General features: G+C 56.1%; 1 protein-coding gene across 1 annotated transcript in view; it reads left to right on the forward strand.

Annotated features, from left to right (window-relative positions):
- Positions 1-48: 48 nt before the first annotated feature.
- LOC121852777 (E3 ubiquitin-protein ligase HUWE1-like) overlaps positions 49-15,000 on the forward strand; it is a gene marked incomplete at its 5' end in the record, with an annotated part of 15,212 nt that continues 260 nt past the window's right edge. The window contains 21 exon segments of the mRNA XM_042346666.1: positions 49-329; positions 510-575; positions 577-799; positions 1,215-1,314; positions 1,706-2,285; positions 2,648-3,227; positions 3,418-3,533; positions 3,850-4,006; positions 4,391-4,523; positions 5,374-5,576; positions 6,550-6,677; positions 7,286-7,382; positions 7,891-8,049; positions 8,727-8,972; positions 9,175-9,292; positions 10,145-10,285; positions 11,251-11,538; positions 11,864-11,969; positions 12,356-12,473; positions 12,691-12,872; positions 13,592-13,782. Coding sequence (XP_042202600.1) covers positions 49-329; positions 510-575; positions 577-799; positions 1,215-1,314; positions 1,706-2,285; positions 2,648-3,227; positions 3,418-3,533; positions 3,850-4,006; positions 4,391-4,523; positions 5,374-5,576; positions 6,550-6,677; positions 7,286-7,382; positions 7,891-8,049; positions 8,727-8,972; positions 9,175-9,292; positions 10,145-10,285; positions 11,251-11,538; positions 11,864-11,969; positions 12,356-12,473; positions 12,691-12,872; positions 13,592-13,782 — 4,213 coding nt within the window.

Below are 15,000 nucleotides of genomic sequence, written 5' to 3' on the forward strand. Positions count from 1 at the left end.
TGTAGCCTGTGTTGTTGTGCCTGTACCTGTGTGTGTTTTTCCCGGCAGGGATCAGTCTGCCCGAGGGAGTGGACCCCTCTTTCCTGGCAGCGCTGCCTGAGGATATCCGGAGGGAAGTGCTACAGAACCAGCTGGGAATCCGGCCTCCGAACCGGGTGCGCGAGAGGGAGCGGGAGAGAGAGCGAGACCGGGAGAGAGAGAGAGCGACGGCAGCGACTGTAGCCACTGCTGTCGCTGCTGCTGCTGCTGCTTCTCTGGTGGGTACCCAGCCCGTCAGCGAGGTCAGCCCTGAGTTCCTGGCCGCCCTGCCCCCCGCCATCCAGGAGGAGGTACGTACCCCCTAACACACCCTCACACACACACACTCTCACACATACACCCTCACACATCATCACCCACACACACCCTCACATACACACACACCCTCACACACACACACACACCCTCTCACACACACACGCATCATGTTGATGATGATGTTAGTGTTGATGTTAATGGTGCTATCCCAGGTCCTTGCCCAGCAGAGAGTAGAGCAGCAGCGGCGAGAGCTGGCGCACACAGCGAACCCTGACACCCCCGATGGACCCGGTGACTTTTATCCAGACCTTGCCCTCTGACCTGAGGCGCAGTGTGCTGGAGGACATGGAGGACAGTGTCCTGGCTGTGATGCCCCCGGACATTGCTGCCGAGGCCCAGGCCCTGAGGAGAGAGCAGGAGGCCAGGCAGCGGCAGCTCATGCACGAGAGGCTGTTCAGTCACAGCAGCTCCTCTGCCCTCTCTGCCATCCTCCGCAGCACAGGTAACGAGGAGTTAACTCCGCTCTGTGAGCACTGCAGTCGCCTGTCCACTCCCTCCCCTTGTGTGTCGTGTGTGTGTAATGGTGTGTGTTGTGTGTCTGTGTGAGAGTGTCGTGGTGTGTGAGGGTGTGTATGTGTGTGAAGGGGAGTGTGTGCAACATCTCACTATATGTACCTGTGTGTGTATATATTGTGTGTGTGTGCGTGCGCGCACACATGGGTGTATGTGTGTGAGGGTGGTAACATGTCACTGGCGTGTACCTGTGTTTGTATATATTAGGGTGTGTGTGAGAGTGTGTTTGTGCGTGTGTGTGAGTGTGTGTAACATGTCACTGATATGCACCTGTGGTGTGTGCAGGGGTGTATGTGTGTGAGGGTGTGTAACGTGTCACTGACGTGTACTTTGTTTATAACCAGGTTTCACTGGACGGCTGGGAGGAAACCGAGGAGTGCAGTACACACGCCTCGCGGTGCAGCGAAGTGGGGCCTTTCAGTGGGGCAGCGGCAGCCATAACAGGTACCGTAACCACAGCCACAACATCACAGGCACCACAGCCACAGCCACAACATCACAGGCACCACAGCCACAACATCACAGGCACCACAGCCACAGCCACAACATCACAGGCGCCACAGCCACAACATCACAGGCACCACAGCCACAGCCACAACATCACAGGCGCCACAGCCACAACATCACAGGCACCACAGCCACAGCCACAACATCACAGGCACCACAGCCACAGCCACAACATCACAGGCACCACAGCCACAGCCACAACATCACAGGCACCACAGCCACAGCCACAGTATGTGTCAGCTTGCCTCAGGGCAAGAGGGAGATGGGTAGAGACTTGGGGGGAGTCGGGGTGTGGATCGAGGTGTAACCTTGAGATGTTCCTCCTCAGAGCCTCGAGCAGCAGTAACGTGGACAGCCTCCTGCGCCTCCGCGGACGCTTGCTGTTGGACCACGAGGCCCTGTCCTGTCTGCTGGTGCTGCTGTTTGTGGACGAGCCGAAGCTGAACACCAGCCGCCTTCACCGTGTGCTGAGGAACCTCTGCTATCACACCCAGACCCGCAACTGGGTCATCAAGAGCTTGCTGTCCATCCTGCAGCGGAGCAGCGAGAGCGAGCTGTGCATCGAGATCCCCAAACACCTGGAGGAGAAGGGCAAGAAGGTCAAGAGCTGCCTGGCTTCTCCCCCGCCCCCTCCTCCCCCTGGCACCGGAGCCCTAGCTCTACACGAACAGAAAACCCTGGACCTGCTCCACAAGGTGGAGGCCAAAGCCACCAGCCAGCTGTCGTGGCTCTCCGTGTCCATGGACGCTGCTCTGGGCTGTCGCACCAACATCTTCCAGATACAGCGGTCGGGAGGGCGGAAGCATTCGGAGAAGCATCCCGGCTGTGGCTCCACCGTCCACATCCACCCCCAGGCAGCTCCCGTGGTCTGTAGACACGTGTTAGACACCCTCATCCAGCTCGCCAAGGTAACCTCCCCCCCCCCCCTCTCTCTGTGTTGTCTCCTTCCCTTCTCTCCCCTCTCTCACTCCCTCACACTCCCTCCCCCTCCCCCTCCCCTCCCTCGCTCTCGCTCTTCTCACCCCCTCACCCCATCTCTCTCCCTCACACTCCCTCCCTCTCCCCCCTCTCTCTCGCTCTCTCAAGCTGCCTCCCTCTCCCACAAATATACAGTCAATTCACTTTACAGTCTATTCTGTGAAGCGCTTTGGGACGTCCTCCCGACGTGAAAAGCGCTATATCAAATGCAAGGATTATTATTATTATTATTATTATTATTCTCTCTCTCTCGCACTCTCACCCTCTCTCTCTCTCTCTCTCTCTCCCTCAGGTATTCCCCAGTCACTTCACACAGCAGCGCAGTAAAGACAGCTGCGGGGAGACAGACAGAGAGAAGCTGGGGAGGCCGGCAGCGACCAGCCCTGGACAGGGCCAGGGCCAGGCACAGGGACAGAGCCCGAGCCCGGCCGGAGCTGGCTCCACCTCCAGCTCCATCTCCACCGACTTCTGGGACCTTCTGGTCAAACTGGACAACATGAACGTGAGCCGCAAGGGGAAGACCTCAATCAAGGCTCTGCCTCTGCCGGGCAGCGAGGGGGAGAGCAGTCAAGGCAGCCTGGAGTCCTCGCCCCTGGGGCAGCTCATGAACATGCTCTCTCACCCCGTCATCCGCCGCAGCTCGCTGCTCACCGAGAAACTGCTCCGTCTCCTCTCCCTCATCTCCATCGCCCTCCCCGACAACAAGGCCACGGAGATCAGCCCCAACCACAGCAACAGCAACAGCCACAGCAACAGCCACAGCAACAGTAACAGCAGCGCCACCTGCCCCCCCCTCACAGCCACCCCCAACCCTAGCCTTACCCCCAACCCCAACCTCAGCGTCAACACAACAGCCAACGTCACTGCTACACGTGAGTACTGGGGGAGGGAGAGTGAGGGGGGCACAGGGAGAGAGAGAGAGAGAAGGGGAGAGAGGGACAGAGAGAGGGGAAAGAGGGAGGGAGGGAGGGGAAAAGAGACCGAGCAATAGATAGAGAGAGAGAGAGCAGCGAGGCTGATCCCAGTGTAAACGTGTTGCGTGTGTCTTGACGTGTTTTGCAGCGACTCAGAAAGTGGCCAAGTCCCCGGCGAGGGTGGGGGAGACCGGCGGCAGCAGCAGCGACAGCAAAGCCCCCACCTCAGGCCTCACAGAGAAACAGCTCCAGCTGTCAGTGGAGGTAACGTGACTGTGTGTCTGTGTGTGTCTCGTCTCTTCATCTCTCTCTCTCTCTCTCTCTCATGTGTCTCTATCTCTCTCTGTCTCTCTCTCTCTCTCTCTCTCTCTCATGCGTCTCTATCTCTCTCTGTCTCTCTCTCTCTGACTGTCTGTCTCCCCCCCCAACCCTCCCCAATCCCCCCTCTCTCTCTCCCTACTTGCTGGCCGCAGTGACTGAGCCCCTGTGTGTGTGTGTGTGTGTGTGTGTCTCTCTCTCTCTCTCCCCCCCCCCCCCCCCGGCTGTTACCCACAGTGACTGTTTTCTCCTCTCCTGGCAGGTGTTGACGTCACACTCGTGTTCAGAGGAGGGTCTGGAGGACGCAGCTAACATCCTATTACAGTTGTCCCGCGGGGAACCGGGAACCAGAGACACCGTCCTCAAACTACTACTGAGCGGAGCTCGGCAGCTCGGCTACACCCTGTGTCAGCAGATAGGTAGGTCATCCTGTGGGACGCCTGTAGCTCAGGGGCCGAGAGGTTACCACAATCCCCTCGCAAGTGAGAGGACCTGGGTTCGATTCCCGGCCGGGCTGGACAGGACCCTCCCTCCTCACCTCCAAATCCCACCTAAAGGCCTTCCTTTTTGATGGTGCTGACGGTCACCTCTCCCTCCCTCTCCCCACCCCTCTACTCCCCCCCCCCCCCGGCTCGGGGTCAGACTTCACCACCGTCAATCATTCCGGACACTACCCCATGTGAAGGGCGCTGCTGCTGCTGCTGTTGTTGTTGTCGCTGCTCCGGCACAGGCACAGACACGATGGGCTCCAGTGCTGTCGGGCCTGTGGTGTTATGTCTCTCTCTCTCTCTCTCTGCCCACAGGGACGCTGCTGGCTGAGTTACGAGAGTATAACCTGGAGCAGCAGAGACGAGCTCAGGCTGACAGTCAGCCCCCAGAGCTCAGCCACGATGATCAGCCGCACATGGCCAAACTGAAGGGCAAGATGCTGAGCAGGTGAGAAAGGGAGAGTCTGTCACCACTTTTCCCCCCCACCCCCCCACCTCCCTCTCTCTCCCATCGACTGGCGGGGTAGGGGAAGGGGAGAGAGGGGAGCGCTCGGTGTCAGCACGTTCAGTCACCTACAGGCTGATAGAGATAGAGAGAAAGGGAGAGAGAAAGAGATGGAGGGGGAGAGATAGACTGATATACACACACACGGACACACAGAGTGAGAGAGACAGACACAGGGAAAAGGTAACACCCCAGTTTGTCTCTGTCTCTCAGAGAGAGAGAGAGAGAGACGGAGGGGGAGAGAGTGATAGAGAGACACAGACAGCCATACACACAGACAGACACAGACAGAGGTATCAACACCCCAGTTTGTCTTCGTCTCTCGCCCACGGGCTGACAGAGCGAGAGAGTGATGGAGAGAGACAGAGTGAGAGAGAGAGTGAGACAGGCACAGAGGGAGAGGTATCAACACCGCAGTTTGTTGTGTCTCACCTACAGGCTGATAGAGAGAGAGACGCAAAGAGGAGAGAGCGATAGAGAGAGGGAGACAGACAGAGACACACGGGGAGAGAGCGATAGAGAGAGAGAGTGAGACAGAGAGAGATACACAGGGAGAGAGCGATAGAGAGAGAGGGTGAGACAGAGAGAGATACACAGGGAGAGAGCGATGGAGAGAGAGAGAGTGAGACAGACAGAGATACACGGGGAGAGAGCGATGGAGAGAGAGAGAGTGAGACAGAGAGAGACACACGGGGAGAGAGCGATGGGAGAGAGAGAGAGAGAGAGTGAGACAGCCACGGAGGGAGAGGTATTAACACCCCAGTTTGTTGTCTCTCACCTACGGGCGGTTCAGGTTCAACACGACAGAGAACGTGGTGATTGTGGCTGCTCAGAAGCGACCTCTCGGAGGCCGGGAGCTGCAGTTGCCCTCCATGTCGATGCTCACGTCGAAAACCTCCACCCAGAAGTTCTTCCTCCGCATCCTCCAAGTCATCATCCAACTGCGAGACGCCACGCGTCGGGCGAACAAAAAGGCCAAGCAGACGGGCCGACTCGGTAAGCGTCAGCAGCCGCACACACGGGCATTGCTATGAGTATTTATTATCATTATTATTATTATGATTATCAAAGCGACTTTGGATGATCCCTAATAATTTAATCGTGGTGTGTTGTTACCCTGGGAGTGACCGGGGAACCGATTGGGGGCGGATCGCTTTTCCGGGAGCCTATAAAACCCTCCGAATTAAAATAATCGTCACAAGCAATTCGGTGGCTTCAACCCCCGCGGCTGTTTGTGGGGCCGTCGCCTCTCGCCCCCGAACCACGCGCACGGTCACTGCACGCGACGACGTGATCGGGCGCCGGGTCGAGCCCCGGGGCGGTGGTGGTGGTTTAATCGTGTCTGGGGTGAACGAAGGTGGGGGTGAACAGGGAAACGGGGCTCAAAAAGGTTTGCCCTTAAAGGAGACAGCACGGACGCGATGGGCCGAATGGCCTCCTCCTGTGCTGTTTGTAAGGTTCTCTCTACACAACGCAGTGAAGTGAGGACCAGGCGGGTGTGGGGCTTTGCGTTATATAGTTATATTGCATATCTCTCTGGTATCATCTCCAACACTCTGTCTCTCTCTCTCTCTCTCTCTCTCCCCCCACTCTCCCTGTCTCCCTCCTCCCACTCTCTCTCCCCTCCCCGCGCTCTCTCTTCCCTCTCTCTCTCTCTCTCTCTCTCTCTCTCCCCTCTCCCCTCTCTTTCCCCTGTCCCTCTCCCCTGCCCGCCCCCCCCTCTCTCCCCGCTCTCCTCCCCACCTCTCTCTCCCCACTCTCTCCCCCCCCACCTCTCTCTCCTCTCTCCCCTTCTCTCTCTCTCCCCGCTCTCTCCCCCCGCCTCTCCACCCCACCTGCACCTCCCTCTCTATTACCTCCACCCCCCTCTCTCCTCTCTCCCCCACCTCTCTCTCTCTCCCCCCACCTCCCCCCTCTCTCCCCCTCTCTCTCTCCCCCCACCACACCTCTCCTCCTCTCTCCCCCGCAGGCTCCTCAGCTCTGGGCTCAGCCAGTAGTATACAGGCAGCTGTGCGGCAGCTGGAAGCTGAGGCTGACGCTATTATACAAATGGTACGTGACGGGCAGCGAACCAGAAGACAGCAGCAATCAGCCATGGTTAGCATGATCCCCGCTCCCAGCCAGGGACTCCCTCTCTCTGTGTCCCTCGCTCTCTCACTCCCTCCATCGCCCTCTCCCTCGCACGTACCCTCTCTCGCTCCCTCTCCCTCGCACGCCCCTCCCTCCTTACTCCCTCACTGGCCTCGCTCCCTCCCTCGCTCTATACATCGCTGCCGCCCTCACTCGCTCTCCTCCCATTAACCCTCCTCTGCACTAACCTGTCTGTACATTTGTTTAAAATGTAATTGTTTTAACTTTAGCGCAGTGCGTGTGTGTGAGTGTGTGTATCTGAGTGTGTGTTAGTGTGTGTGTCTGTGAGTGTGTGTCTGTGAGTGTGTGTGAGTATGTGGGTGTGTGTGTGTGAGTGTATGGTGTGTGAGTGTCTGAGTGTGTGTGTGAGTGTGTGTGTGGTGTGTACATGTGTGTGTGAGAATGTGTGAGTATGTGTGTGTGTGTGTGTGGTGTATGTGTGTGTGTGCGTGTGATTGTGTGTGTGAATGTGTGTATATGGTGTGTGTGTGTGAGTGTGTGTGTGTGCGCTGACGAGCACGAGGTTAAGCACTTGTTAAGTGGCCGAACATTTGACTTTTTTCTTTCTTAAAAAGTCCGAGTCAAACCAGGCTGAGGCTGCCACTCGCAGAGAGGAATCCCCGATGGACGTGGATGAACCATTGCCGGCGAATCCCGAGACACAGTCACTGGGTACGTGTGTGCGTGCGGCTATATCTGTGTGTGTGATTGTGTGAGGTGTGTGTGTGTGTGTGTGCAGGGTGGCTGTGTGAGTGTGTGTGTGTGCGCGCGTGGGGTGGCTTTGTGTGCTCGCGGGGTGGATGTGTGTGTGGTGGCTGTGTGTGCGCGTGTGTGCGTGTGCGGGGTGGCTGTGTGTGCGTGCGGGGTGGCTGTGTGGATGTGTGTGTGTGCGGGGTGGCTGTGTGTATGCGTGTGCGTGCGGGGTGGCTGTGTGTGAGCCGGGTGACTGTGTGTGCGCGCGGGGGTGGCTGTGTGGATGTGTGTGTGTGCGCGGGGTGGCTGTGTGGATGTGTGCGTGTGCGGGGTGACTGTGTGTGCGCACGGGGTGGCTGTGTGTGTGTGTGTGTGTGCGGGGTGGCTGTGTGTGCGCGCGGGGTGGCTGTGTGTGTGTGTTCAGGTTGCTGTGGCTGTAGCTGTGTGTGTGACAGGCTATGTGTGTCTCCCCCCCCCCCCCCCCCAGGCTCGGAGGCCAGCCAGGCCACGGAGCAGGACAAGGAGGAGGAGAAGGGTCCGGATCTGCCGTTGCTCAGTGAGCAGCTCAGTCTGGACGAGCTGTGGGATATGCTCGGAGAGTGTCTGAAGGAGCTCGAGGAATCACACGATCAGCACGCAGTGCTGGGTAAGGCAGCAGCGGGAGGCGGTGGGGAGACATGTCTCTCTCACTGTGTGTGTCTCTCTCTCTCTCTCTCTCTCACTGTGTGTGTGTGTGTGTTTGTGTCTCTCACTGTCTGTCTCTCTTGTGTGTGTCTCTGTCTCTGTGTGCGTCTCGTTGTCTCTCACTGTGTGTGTCTCTGTGTGTGTGTGTGTCTCTGTCTCCCTCACCGTGTGTCTCTCTCTCACTGTGTGTGTCTCTCACTGTCTGTCTTTCTCACTATGTGTGTATCTCTCTCTCACTGTGTGTGTCTCTCTCTCTCTGTGTGTGTCTCTGTCTCTCACTGTGTGTGTCTCTGTGTGTGTGTCTCTGTCTCCCTCACTGTGTCTCTCTCTCTCTCTCTCTCTCTCACTGTGTGTGTGTCTCTCTCTCTCTCTCTCTACTGTGTGTGTGTCTCTCTCTCTCTCACTGTGTGTGTGTCTCTCTCTCTCACTGTGTGTGTGTCTCTCTCCCCCTGTGTGTCTCTTTCTGTCTCTCCCTGTCTCTCACTCACTGTGAACGCTTCCTGTCTCTCTGTCTCTTTCTCTCTCGGTCTTGCTCTCCCTGTGTGTGTGTGTCTCTCTCTCTCTCTCTGTCTCTCTCCCTCTCTCCCTCTCTGTCTCTGTCTCTGTCTCTCACACTCACTGTGAACGCTCCTCTCTCAGTGTTACAGCCGGCTGTTGAGGCCTTTTTCCTTGTCCACGCCACGGAACGGGAGAGCAAGCCCCCAGTGAGGGACACGAGAGAGAGCCAGCTTGCACACATCAAGGACGAGGCCCCACCTCTGTCCCCGGCCCCCGTCACCCCTGCCACCCCCTCCTCCCTCGACCCCTTCTTCTCCCGCGAGCCCTCCTCCATGCACATCTCCTCCAACCTGCCCCCAGACACACAGAAATTCCTCCGCTTCGCAGGTAGGTCATTGCCTTCAACCCACTGTGTGTGTGTGTGTGTGTGTGTCTGTGTGTGTGTGAGCTGTGTGTGTCTGTGTATGTGATCTGTGTGTGTCTGTGTGATTGATTGACTTGTGTGTGTGTGTGTGTATGTGTTACTGACGTGTTCCTGACATGCGTGTGTGTGTGTTATTGACGTGTCCCTGGTGTTTGTATGTTACAGAGACACACCGTACGGTGCTGAACCAGATACTCAGACAGTCGACCACACACTTGGCTGACGGCCCCTTCGCGGTTCTCGTCGATTACATCCGGATCCTCGACTTCGATGTCAAACGCAAGTACGTTTGTAGTGAGAGAGAGGGGGGGAGGGGGGCGAGAGAGGGGGTGGGGGGGCGAGAGAGAGGTGGGGGTGGCGAGAGAGGGGGCGGAGGGGGGAGAGAGGAGGGGGCAAGAGGGGGACGCGAGAGAGGGGCGGGCGAGAGAGGGTGGTGGGAGCAGAGAGAGGAGGGGGAGGGAGTGAGAGGGGGTGGGGGGGAAAGAGGAGGGGGGATGGGCAGAGAGGGGGGGGAGGGGGGGGGCAAAAGAGGAGGGGGGGCGAGGGGGGAGAGAGGAAGGGTGGGGAGAGAAAGACCGTGGGACTGACTGAGCCTGGACACAGACACACACGGACACAGACACCCACACACACTGCTGTACACACACACTGCTGTACACACTCACACTGCTGTACACACACACACTGCTGTACACACTCACACACACTGCTGTACACACACACACTGCTGTACACACACACACTGCTGTACACACTCACACACACTGCTGTACACACACACACTGCTGTACACACACACACTGCTGTACACACTCACACACACTGCTGTACACGCACACACTGCTGTACACACTCACTGCTGTACATACTCACACTGCTGTACACACACACACTGCTGTACACACACACACTGCTGTATACACACACACTCACACACACTGCTGTACACACTCACACACACTGCTGTACACACACACACACACACACTGCTGTACATACTCACACTGCTGTACACACACACACTGCTGTACACACACACACTGCTGTACACACACACACACACTGCTGTACACACACACACTGCTGTACACACTCACTGCTGTCCACACACAGTCACTACACTCTCTCTCCACAGGTATTTCCGGCAAGAGTTGGAGAGGTTGGACGAGGGGATCAGGAAGGAGGATTTGGCTGTACACGTCCGGAGGGATCACGTCTTTGAGGATTCGTATCGAGAACTTCACCGAAAATCTCCTGAGGAGATGAAAAACAGACTGTAAGCCATCGCTCCTCTCACTATCTCTCTATCCCCCTCTCTCTCCTCTCCTCTCACTATCTCTCTATCCCCCTCTCTCTCCTCTCCTCTCACTATCTCTCTATCCCCCTCTCTCTCCTCTCCTCTCCCTCGCTCTCTATCCCCCCCCCCCCCTCTCACTATCTCTCTATCCCTCTCTCTCCTCTCCTCTTACTGTCTCTCTATCCCTCTCTCTCCCCTCTCCTCTCATTATCTCTCTATCCCTCTCTCTCCCCTCTCCTCTCACTATCTCTCTATCCCCCTCTCTCTCCTCTCCCTCGCTCTCTATCCCCCCCCCTCTCTCTCCTCTTACTATCTCTCTATCCCTCTCTCTCCTCTCACTATCTCTCTATCCCCCTCTCCCCCTCTCCTCTCACTATCTCTCTATCCCCTTCTCTCTCCTCTCCTCTCACTATCTCTCTATCCCCTCTCTCTCCTCTCCTCTCCCTCGCTCTCTAGCCCCCCCTCTCTCTCTCCTCTTACTATCTCTCTATCCCTCTCTCTCCCCTCTCCTCTCACTATCTCTCTATCCACCTCTCTCCCCTCTCCTCTCACTATCTCTCTATCCCCCTCTCTCTCCTCTCCTCTCACTATCTCTCTATCCCCCTCTCTCTCCTCTCCTCTCCCTCGCTCTCTATCCCCCCTCCCTCTCTCTCCTCTTACTATCTCTCTATCCCTCTCTCCTCTCCTCTCACTATCTCTCTGTCCCTCTTCTCCTCTCACTATCTCTCTATCCCTCGCTCTCCTCTCCTCTCTCTCTCTTTCTCTCTCCCGCTCCCTCTTCTCTTCTCTCACTCCGTCCGCCTCTCTCTCTCTCTCTCTCTCTCTCTCTCCTTCTCTTTTCTCTCCAATCCGCCCGTAAAACATCCGGTTAAACACAAGGAATATTCCCGTGTGGCTGTGAGCGGAGGAGCAGAGTTTACTGATCGTGTCTCCGTGCCCCACAGGTACATAGTGTTTGAGGGGGAGGAAGGTCAGGACGCTGGAGGTTTGCTCAGGGAGTGGTACATGATCATCTCTCGGGAGATGTTTAACCCTATGTACGCCCTGTTCCGCACTTCCCCTGGGGACCGGGTCACATACACCATCAACCCCTGTTCTCACTGCAACCCCAACCACCTCAGCTACTTCAAGTTTGTGGGTCGTATCGTAGCCAAAGCCGTGTACGACAACCGTCTCCTCGACTGTTACTTCACCCGCTCCTTCTACAAGCACATCCTGGGCAAGTCCGTCAGGTAAACCTGGTCTCTCTCTCTCTCTGTCTCTCCCTCCCTCCCTCTCACTCTCACTCACTCTCTCACTCACTCTTGTCACACACTCACGCTCGCTCATTCACTCACTCACTCGCCCGCCCGCCCGCCCGCTCGCTCTCACTCACTCTCATTCACTCACTCCCTCTCACACTCACACACTCACTCATTTACTCACACAGCCCAGCCCAGAGCCCTCACTGTGTGTCTTTGTCTCTCTCTCTCTCCCCCTCACAGACATGGAGAGTGAGGATTACCACTCTCTGTCTCTCTCTCTCACTCACCTCTCTCTCTCTCTCTCTCTCTGTAGATACACGGACATGGAGAGTGAGGATTACCACTTTTATCAGGGGCTGGTTTACTTGTTGGAGAATGGTGTGGTCACACTGGGCTCTGAGCTCACGTTCAGCACCGAGGTTAGTTTGATGTTTACTGTATTAGGGACATCTCTATACAGGTAACTAACAGTGACAGCCCCCCCCCCCCCCACACACACACACGCACACGCACACGCCTGTTTACCAGCAGTGAGTAGGACCCTGGTTGTTAGTCGATTGGTGGATCGCTTTCTGGGGGTAATAATCTCTCCAAGTGAGTTTGTGGGACGTCGCTGTGCTCACTCGGCTGCCATGTTTCGCCCACAAAATACACAGTCGCTACACTTTACTGTATATTCTGTGACGTTTGAAGGACGTGATGAGGCGCCGGGTCAAATACGTGGATTATTATTGTTGTTGCCGTCGTTGAGAGCCGCTGTAACAGCCTATAATGGGGAGTGTTGTTGTTGTTGTTGTTGTTGTAGGTTCAGGAGTTTGGGGTGTGCGAGGTGCGGGAGTTGAAAGCAAACGGAACCCACATAATCGTCAACGAAGACAACAAAAAGGAATACGTCCATCTGGTTTGTCAGATGAAGATGACGGGTAAGTGGTCCTGAAGGGGTTAACACCGAGAGAGAGAGAGGGAAAGAGAGAGCCTTTTGTCTGTCCAGCACTGGGGATAGAGACTTGGGGGAGTCGGGATGGAGTGAGCGGGAGAGGGGGAGGGAGAGAGAGTTGAGGAATTGGGGTGGATGGTGGACCTGGGGAGTTGGGACAGAGACGTGTATTGATATGTGTATTTTGGGCGGTGGGGGGACAGGAGCCATCAGGAAACAGCTGGCAGCGTTCCTCGAGGGATTCTACGAGATTATTCCCAAGCGACTGATCTCGATCTTCACGGAGCAGGAGCTGGAGCTGCTGATCTCGGGGCTGCCCACCATCGACATTGACGATCTGAAAGGCAACACGGAATATCACAAATATCAGGTCAACTCCATACAGGTAACTAACAGGAGACACCTCCATCCAGGAGACACCTCCATCCAGGACACACCTTCATACAGGAGACATCTCCATCCAGGAGACACCTCCATCCTGGAGACACCTCCATCCTGGAGACACCTCCATCCAGGAGACACCTCCATCCTGGAGACACCTCCATCCTGGAGACACCTCCATCCTGGAGACACCTCCATCCTGGAGACACCTCCATCCTGGAGACACCTCCATACACCTCCATCCTGGAGACACCTCCATCCTGGAGACACCTCCATACACCTCCATCCTGGAGACACCTCCATCCTGGAGACACCTCCATTCAGGAGACACCTCCATACACCTCCATACAGGAGATACCTCCATCCAGGAGCCACCTCCATACTAACAGGAATTGAGGGGGAAGAAGGGGGAGAGGGGCCCATTGTGTCTGTGCACAATTGGCTGCCGCATTTCACCCACAAAACACACAGTCACTACACTTTACCGTGTGTCCCGTGAAGTGCTTTGAGACGTCTCGAAGACGTGATCAGGTGATGGGTCAAACGCCGGGATTATTATTATTATTATTACACTCATCTCTCTCTCTCTCTCCCCTTCCCCCCCCCCCGACTCTCCCCTTTTCTCTCTCTCTCTTCTCTCTCTCTCTCCCCCCCCCTCTTTCCCACCCCACCTTTACCCCTCCTTTCTTGCCCCACCTCTCTCTCCCCCCATTTCCCTCTCAGATCCAGTGGTTCTGGCGAGCGCTGAGGTCCTTTGACCAGGCCGACAGAGCCAAGTTCCTGCAGTTTGTGACGGGAACCTCCAAGGTGCCGCTGCAGGGTTTTGCTGCCCTCGAGGGAATGAACGGCATCCAGAAATTCCAGATTCACCGCGACGACAGGTCTACAGACAGACTGCCCTCCGCCCACACCTGGTGAGTGTCTGTGTGTGTGTGTCTGTCTCTCTGTCTGTCTGTCTGTCCGTGGTGTGTGTGTCTGTGTGAGTGTGTGTGATAGGAACAGGAGGAGAGGCCATTCAGCCCAAATCTCCGCTCCTCCACAGCTCTTCATTTCTCGCCGTGAAGAAAATATTCTGCTTTATCTTTTCTCGGTCCACAGTGGATGACCGCGCACTTCCCTACATTGAACCCCATCTGCCGCAGCTCTGTCCACTCACTTAATCTCTCTTACGTTCCCTTGTGACTTCCTGCTCCCATCTGCACAACTCACTGAGCCTCTGAGCTTAGTCTCGGCCGCAAACTTGGGCAGAAAACTTTCTATTCCTTCGTCCAAGTTACTTATATACATTATATGTTATTATGTGATGAACAGCTGGGGTCCCGGTACAGACCCCTGGGGAACACCACTTGTCACGTCCCACCGATCGGAGGACATTCCCTTTATCCCTACTCTCTGTTTCCTGCCTCACAACTTGTCTCTCTGTCTGTGTGTGTGTCTGTCCCTCTGTGTGTGTGTGTGTTTGTGTCTGTCTGTCCCTGTGTGTGTGTGTGTGTGTGTGTCTGTCTGTTTGTCTGTGTGTGTGTGTGTGTCTGTCTGTCTGCCCCCGTGTGTGTGTGTCTGTCTGTCTGTCTGTCCCTGTGTGTGTGTGTGTGTGTCTGTCTGTTTGTCTGTGTGTGTGTGTCTGTCTGCCCCTCTGTGTGTGTGTCTGTCTGTCCCTCTGTGTGTGTGTCTGTCTGTCCCTCTGTGTGTGTGTGTGTGTGTGTCTGTCTGTCCCTGTGTGTGTGTGTGTGTCTGTCTGTCTGTTTGCTGTGTGTGTGTGTGTGTGTCTGTCTGTCCCTGTGTGTGTGTGTGTGTGTGTCTGTCTGTTTGGCTGTGTGTGTGTGTGTGTGTGTGTGTGTGTCTGTCTGTCCTCTGTGTCTGTGGTCTGTCCTTGTGTGTGTGTGTGTGTCTATCCTCTGTGTGTGTGTGTGTGTGTGTCCTCTGTGTGTGTGTCTGTTGTCTCTGTTGTGTGTCTGTCTCTTGTGTGTGTGTGTGTGTGTCTGTCCTCTGTGTGTGTGGTGTGTGTGTCTGTCTGTCCTCTGTGTGTGTGTGTGTGTGTGTGTGTGTCCCTCTGTGTGTGTGTGTGTGGGGGTGGGGGGGTTATGTGTCTGACTCGGTCTGTCTGTCTGCTGTTACAGTGCTTGTTGTCCTCT

Source organism: Callorhinchus milii, unplaced genomic scaffold (genome assembly GCF_018977255.1).
Source record: "Callorhinchus milii isolate IMCB2004 unplaced genomic scaffold, IMCB_Cmil_1.0 Scaffold1277, whole genome shotgun sequence".
NCBI classification, from domain to species: domain Eukaryota; kingdom Metazoa; phylum Chordata; class Chondrichthyes; order Chimaeriformes; family Callorhinchidae; genus Callorhinchus; species Callorhinchus milii.